This window comes from Gracilinanus agilis, chromosome 4, assembly GCF_016433145.1.
Source record: "Gracilinanus agilis isolate LMUSP501 chromosome 4, AgileGrace, whole genome shotgun sequence".
Classification (NCBI taxonomy): domain Eukaryota; kingdom Metazoa; phylum Chordata; class Mammalia; order Didelphimorphia; family Didelphidae; genus Gracilinanus; species Gracilinanus agilis.
In genome coordinates, this window is record NC_058133.1 from 404,177,778 (window position 1) to 404,185,515 (window position 7,738).

The 7,738-nt window shown below is 39.7% G+C and overlaps 1 protein-coding gene across 1 annotated transcript in view; it reads right to left on the minus strand.

Annotated features, from left to right (window-relative positions):
* Window positions 1-4,166: 4,166 nt before the first annotated feature.
* Window positions 4,167-7,738, minus strand: part of PLAGL1 (PLAG1 like zinc finger 1) — a 17,665-nt gene continuing 14,093 nt past the window's right edge. The window contains exon 2 of the mRNA XM_044674706.1: window positions 4,167-6,517. Within this exon, the coding sequence (XP_044530641.1) occupies window positions 5,236-6,517 (1,282 nt within the window). The 3' untranslated portion in view covers window positions 4,167-5,235. The remainder of the gene's footprint in view (window positions 6,518-7,738) is intronic.

Genomic DNA, 7,738 nt, shown 5'->3' on the forward strand with positions numbered 1-7,738 from the left:
GTCCTAATCAAGGTAAGAAATAAAAAAATTAAAAAAACAAAAAATTAATCTAACCAAACCCTTGCTAACCATCCTGTGTTAAGGGTAAGGATGTAATGCTATTTATGACAGTATATTGGAAACAACTCCTCTAGATTTAGTGAATCACAATAAGCAAAGCCCGAAAGGAAATTTAGATAGACCTGGGCAGCAGTAAAATTGTGTACCAAAAGCTCATGTCATTTGTTTTTTGGGGAAAGTGGAGTTCAGGAAAATTTTGCATTATCTAATTTTGGGTTTTTAAAATAATGCTTAGACTATGTTCATTTGGTGTTTACATGTTAGTGAAATTTTAATGATCAAAATGAAAAGGTTGTTTCCCATTCATCACAGAAAAGAAGGCGCTGTCCAGCTTTTTCCACACTCCCTCTTCCAAATCTCATCACAGAATTTCAGAATTGGAAGAGATCTTAATAATTCACTTATCCTTCTAATCTTGTCTGAAGAAATATCCCCACTGATAAATACCTGATAAATGATTATCTGGTTAACATCATTTGCTTGAAGATGACCTCTAATTTGAGGAAACCTATTCCCTCTCCAAGCCTTCTTATTCCAATTTTAGACAGTTCTGATTGTTAGTAATTTTTTTTCTAGCAAGACTAAATTTGTCTCTGAAACTTTCATTCATTGCTCCTAGTTCCTCTCTGTCTTTTCTTTTGATGATAATAGCTAGCAACGCTAAATCCTTCTGAGGCTGGCAAAGCACTTTTATAATGCCATCTCTTTTGATCCTGAGGTAGATGCTATTATTATCCCCATTTTACAAATGAGGAAATTGAGGCATAGATAGGCTAGATAACTTGCCCAGGGTAATACAACTAAAATAAGCAAGATTTGAACTCAGGACTTCCAGACTCCCAAATCCAGCACTCTATAATAACTGTGCCATTTGGGGGGTGGGGGGGGCACGAGTCCCCAGGGCAAATTCCAGCTCCATTAATTGCCCATTTCCCTGTGTTCCTGTGATGCTTTCCAATGGACAAGTCTCTTGTTTTAAAAATTACTTCCTGTAATAAACTTCTGTTTTAGGGGGTCGCAAAGCATATATCCACATAATCCCAAGTTCCAAAAAAATTAATATTCCTATTTTGCAGATGAGGATTTGAGGCTCAGCTAGGTTAAATGATTTGCCCCAGGCATGCAGTTTGGAAGTGAAGGAAGTGTGATTTCAAGCCAAGTCTAACTTACTCCAAGTATTATCCACTATGTCTGGCTAGATACACAGTAAAATATATTAATAAAATAAAATAATGAAATAAAGTTTCACTTTTCCTAATTTCAGACTGACCTGTACAGAAGATCGCTGGCCCCTCAGCTTCCTCTGTGGCTGCTTTCATTTTAAGCTTTACCTTAATTAAGGCCAAAGAACCACAGATTTCCATTTGCATTCCTATTATTCAGCTTGGAATTCCACTCAAAATGTGCATGCTTAATGGTAATGATTAAAATAATGACTTCAAATTTTCTCTTTGTTCAATCTTTTCTTGTAATTTTTCAAAATAAAATCAGTGTTTCAAAGTGAATCCAAGTTTCCCAAAGTTCATTTATGAGGTAGGGGCCCTTGTTCTTCTAACAGTCCACCTAGAGGCCAAAGAAAATCAAACTATCACTCCTTTAAAAAAAAATTTATATAATATTTTAAGAGGCAACAAATTGGATTTAATAACATTAGAAACCCAGCTTAGAAAGTTCCAGTAACAGCCTGATTTTTTTTTTGAGCAAGGCAAGAATTTCAGGGCAGATAGACCCCTAAACAGCTATTAATTTACTGGCAGCTTCTAGACAATGCATTTTCTTTGCCACTGACTTGCCATGTAGTTCATCAACCCTTTATTCATTTGGAAAAGTGCTTGTCACTCATTCTTTATATCTGGTGACTTTAAGGATGAAAGAATTAAATTCTTAAAGCATTTAATTACTTTTAAACCTAAGAAGGTTTATTTTTCCTCCCATAAACTTTTGCTTCCTCTCTTCACTATGTGGTGACCTCTCCTTAGTTCAGGCCTGTCATCGCCTTTTGCCTACATTATAGCAAAATCCTCCTAACTAGTCTCCTGGCCTCAAGTCTCTACCCAGTCCAGACAACTCTACACATTGCTGCCAAAATAACTTTCACAAATCATGGATTTGGCCAGGTGACTTCCCAACATAATCAATGGCTTCCTCTTGCCTCTAGAATAAACTATTCAGCTTTTAAAAGCTTGGCCAATCTCTGTATAGCCTTATGGAGCTGGTCCCACTCCCCCACCACACCTGCCCTTTATGATACACTTCCACTGTCCTTCTCTGATCCTTATTCCTGACAGTCCATCTCCCATCTGTACGTTTGTATCAGCAGCCTCACATGCTTGGGATCCACTCCTTCCTCACCTCTCCATCTCAAAGCCTCTCTTTTCTTTAAGCTCCAGCACCATCTTCTTCATGAAGCTTTCTCATTCCACATCACTCCCTTGTTTGTATTTAATGATTTTGTATATATTTATACAAGTGCCTGTCTCTCCCATTTGAATGTAAAGGTCTTGCAAATAGGAATTCTTTTGTTCTTTATACTTGTATGCATAATGTCTTAGTATCTAGTAGTACTTCATTATTAATACTTGTTGATTGAAAAATCAAACCATTTTGTCCCATCCAACCTGAAGGATTCCACCTTCCATGCCATAGTATTTAACAAATCTTTGATTCAAAGTAAAACAAACCCACCTTATTTTGCGTAGATATATTATTATGTACTATTAACTACATTTTGAAAAACACCACGGACTAATTGGGGGAAACCACTTACCCCTTTTACAGACCATGTAGGTTAATGGGGACTAATTTCTATGTGAACCAACAGAAAATTGAGCTAAGCCCAATAAAAAATAGCTATCTAACTTTCTTAAAAGGGAGGAAGTTGCTAATGAGGAATAAAAAGCAGCCAGGGACAATTACATATAATAATTGTCTAAAAAACCTATTTTACTCCTCCACTGCTTTCAAAGGGTAGTTAAAAAAAAAACAAACCAACAAGTGTGTAGCTGAAGTTTTCTTGAGTTTGATCTGTTCATTGAGGGCCTCAGTTTCCATCTAATGAGGAATAACATTTTACTCCTCAGCCAGATTGTACCTCTAAACTCCTCCCTCCAGTCTTGGTTTTTCAAATACTTGCTTTCTGCCACTAGGGGGAGAATGACCCTCTCTAGGATGACTCCTTTGGCTATGGCAACCCTGGAAACAAAAAACACAAGCCCATCATCATTTTTGTTAAACTAAGCTTCTTGCTTGACAGATCACTCTTAATAGACCTACAAAGAACATGTTATTATTATTACTGATAGTTCTAAAATCTTTTTTGGTCTGAAGCTGATAATCCTCAGTTCAAGCTAATAAATATGCTGGGCGGACAAAATACCTTATGAACTCTTTGCCTCTACTTAGTTAACATGTGTGATCAATAATGCTAAGTCATGCTAGAATAATGGAAATGGCACTTCTAAAATAACTTGTCAATTATGGATATCTGTAAATTATGAACACAACCCAGAAACAAAATTTTAGATGATAGTGTAAACAACATTTAAAAAGTAGTCTACACCTGGAAAGATTACTGTGTCTTCTGGGATACACACACACATATTTATATAATTCATTTATATGCATATAATTTATAGTTATATATGGAGAAAGAGAGAATCACCTAGAAGGAATTATGGTATTCTATATTAACTGGATAGTATTCTGTAACTTCAGAGATTATTTTGTTCAACCTTTTCATTTTTCAGATGAAGAAACTGAGGCTAAAAATAAGTTATTTTTCCAATGTCCCTCAGAAAGACCTTCATTCCTAAGCTGAGGATCCTTTGCTACACATTTATTTTTAAAGTATATTTATTATGCACTAAAAATATAAAGAAAACCATTTCAGAAACAAGAAGAACCTACCTAAATTCAAATGAAGCACAAATCAATAATGAATTCAAAGTAGAATTTCTCCTTTGAATTAAATAACATAATCTTTTTTTTTTTGGTAAAAATAAAATTACTGTTTTCTTTCTTTTATTTCAAAGAATAGTATTTTAAAGGCCAACTTAGATTAATAAATTATATCTAGAAAACAAAAGTGCAAAGAGGGATGAGTAAAGACCAGTAACATGACCAAATAAATGTGTATTTTTTTTAAGAATTGAAAAATATTGCATTTATTATGTGTTGAAAAACAGCATTTAGGATCCTAAGTACAATAATATTTAAAGCCCAACTTATCAAATAAAGATCTTGAACAAGGGGTTTTCTTTGAGACAAAGCAATCTCATACTCCTACTGAAATAATAATAATAATAATAATTCTTCAAATCATCAAATGTCTTTTATTGGCCCGTGCATTATTTGCACACATTGGAAGTTCTAACCAAGAACCAATCCACAGGGATTTTTCCTACTGAATGTGTCTAAATAATCATTTAGGTCTTTAAGAGAAACTAGGGGAGTCAGCAAAACATCTTTGCCATTCTGAAGATGGAAACTACATAAAAATATGTTTTTAGAACAAAGAACTTTCTATAAGAAGCTGGTTGTTTTGTTGTTTTTTTTTTTGTAAGACTTTCATTTGACTATGGCAGTAGTAACTAAACTATTTCCAACCCTGAAGACAGAAAAATCCCTGAACTGCTGAAGTAGACTGAAGTTCACAGCCTCGTTAAATTTAATCCCCATAAAGGTATTTTATTTTTATTAAAAGAAAAAGAAACATTATATCTTCTCAACTTGAAGAAATGAAGTTTCTCAAAGTTTATTTACTAGGTAGGGCCCTTGTTCATCTAGTGGTCCACTAGAGGCCATATAAAAATGGTCACTGTGTATATACTGTTTTTGTTTTGTTTTGTTTTTTACTATGATGCATGGCTTGAAGTTAATTTCCACTTGGCCCGACGTACCTATATAGCAGCCCTCGTTTTGTATGCCCGTTATGGCAGTATTTGCAGTTCCACTATAGAATACTCACTCATATAAAATTTGGTACAAAGCATGAACACTCATGGCAGATTGGCACAATACATGCAGTTGGTGATTTTGCGTGAGTGTCTTTTCCCAAACGTCATGCTGTGAAGCCAGCCACCCAAGGCAGACAATTCTAGTTTCCATAATCTTGCAGGATGGCTGGCCTGCTTGCAAAGTTTTCTCAGACAGAAAAGTACTCGTTTAAAATGGAAGTCATCTGAACGCATGGTGGAAATGAGGCAGGATGGTAGAGCTGGGGCTGGCTGGGAAAGTATGAGGAATGTGAGGAATATGAAGCTGATTGAGCGTCAGGCTGCCCATGGCGAGCTGCGGTTCTTGCTGCTGAGGCCCCAGACGGCTTAGTCTGTGGGGGAGCGACTCTCTGGGACCCAGGCTCACGGCGCTGTTCCCATGGACGTTTTGGGCGAGAGAGGGAGGCAGCTGCCAAAGCCCCAGGAAGTGGGAGAGATCCAAAGAGGCGGGGGATGCTGCTGGCCTGTTCGCCAAGTCAGCAGCGGGCATCGCCATTTCCTTGTTGACGTTTAATCTCTCCACTATGCTCTTCGACAGATCGAGGTCAGGGCTGCCCCTGGCTGCAGAGTGAGGCTCTTGTAAAGCCAGTTCCTCCAGGAGGTTCATGTTGCAGAATCCCTTTGAGGCTGTTTTGAGGGGCAGATTTTTGGGGTGGGAGAGCGGCGAGTATGAGGTAGAGGCTGGATCATATTCCGGGGGTTGAAGATTACACGGAGGCGACCCTGGAGACCCCGAAGGCTGGATGGCCGCTAGAGCCTCTGGAAGTGGGTGGGAGTGCCGCAGGCCCTGCTCGTAGGGCCCAGATGGGGGGTTCTGGCCGTCTGCCTGCAGCCCACTCCCTAGCCCATTCTGGCCACAGACACTGAGAGGGAAAGGAGCCGGCGCGGCGGCGGTGGCGGCGGCCCCTTCGTGGAGCTGAAACGGTGGCGAATGTGGATCGCGGGGGCTCAGCAAGTCGCCGTTTTGCAGCCGATCTTTCATCAGCTCCTGGGAGTGCGTTTTCTTGGTGTGCCGAGTGAGGTGGTCCTTCCGGCCAAATCGCTGGGCGCAGAACTGGCACAGGAAGTCTTTGCAGCCCGTGTGCACCACCAGGTGGCGCCGAACGTCTTTCCGGGTATAGAAGCACCGCTCGCAGTGGTCGCACTGATGCTTCTTCTCCTTGGCCCCGGGAGGCGGCTTCCCCCCAGCGTGGGCTTTGAGATGATCCAGCAGCACTTCGGTGCTCCCCAGCTCTAGGGCGCAAACCCTGCACGTCAGGTCGCCGCTGCTGGCCGCGTGAAGGGCCAAATGCCTCTTGTAGCCCAGCTTGGTGTTGTACTTCTTTCCACACTCGTCACACCCGAAGGCCATCTTGTTGGGGTCATGAGTCTGGAGATGGTTCTTGAGGTGATCTTTCCGGTGGAACGTCTTTTCACAGTGGACACACTGATGGGACTTCTGAGGGGAATGGGTGGCCATGTGCCTGGGAGAAAAAATAAATCCACTATGAATTTCGAGGATTCTGAGTTGAGGAAGGTACTATTGCTTTAAGAGAAAACCACAGGCAATATCGTTTCATGTTTATAAAGTACTCATTATAGAAGAATGCATTTTAGAGGCAGACTACAACACTGAGTTTTACATTGGTGCAAGGTTAGTAATTAGGGACAAGTCTATAAAAGATGTCATCATCCAAGGTCTACAAATAGAATTTATTTGTATGTCCTATTGGCAGTTGTGTGTTAGAGGTGTGAAAGGCTAATTAGGAAATTCCCAATTTATACATGTGGCTCAACTTGATCTCTACAGAAGGCTACTAATCTGATTTTCTTGGAAAAATCTGTATAAACTGATAAAAACCAACATATAAATTATTTAAAAAGAAATAGATCCCACTGATACTGGTTGGTGTTGTAGTGAAATATAGATTTGAGTTAGCAGACCAGACTTGATTGGCAGGAGAATTTAGAACCTTGGGAGTAGACTCACAGGGACACTGACAGTTTTGAAGCTGGCTGTTGGAACCTGGTCTAATGGTGGCTTTGGTCAGACATCTCATCTTTCAAGCTGTTTCCCTGGACCTTGGACTGTGTAATATCTACTATCAAGCTTCCAAGTGAAGTAGTAAGGTAAAGTGGCTTTGTCTTTTGTGGTGGACACAGAAGACCCATCCCATCTCCCTCTCTTCACAATTGGATTTAACTTGCTGTGTATCCTGTTTCCTGTACCAGCTTTTGAAGAAAACATCACTGGACATCTTTGTGAGATCCCCTGTTTCCCAGCAAGACCTTGCCCTTAGCAGTCTGCAGATAGATTATAGCCTATAGAGTAGTTTGATCTATCCCTTTACCCCTGGGTGGAGATTTATAGATCTCAGTGGCAGTTTACCTAATCCCCTTCATTCTCCATCCCACTTATTCATTAAACAGTTTAGTTATTACAATCCTGCTTGTGTATGTCCTTTCCTGTAAGAGGTAAAAATTATGGTTTGACTGAATAAGAGTTTTGGTCACCAGGAATTGATTACCCAATTCCAAAATAAAAGACCCAAGTCGGGATGATTTTTATGGTAGTTTATTTACAAATACAAAGAGTGAAGGTAGGGAAAAAGAAAGAGAGAGAGAGAGAGAGAGAGAGAGAGAGAGAGAGAGAGAGAGAGAGAGAGAGAAAGAGAGAGAGACAGAGAGAGAGAGACAGAGAGATA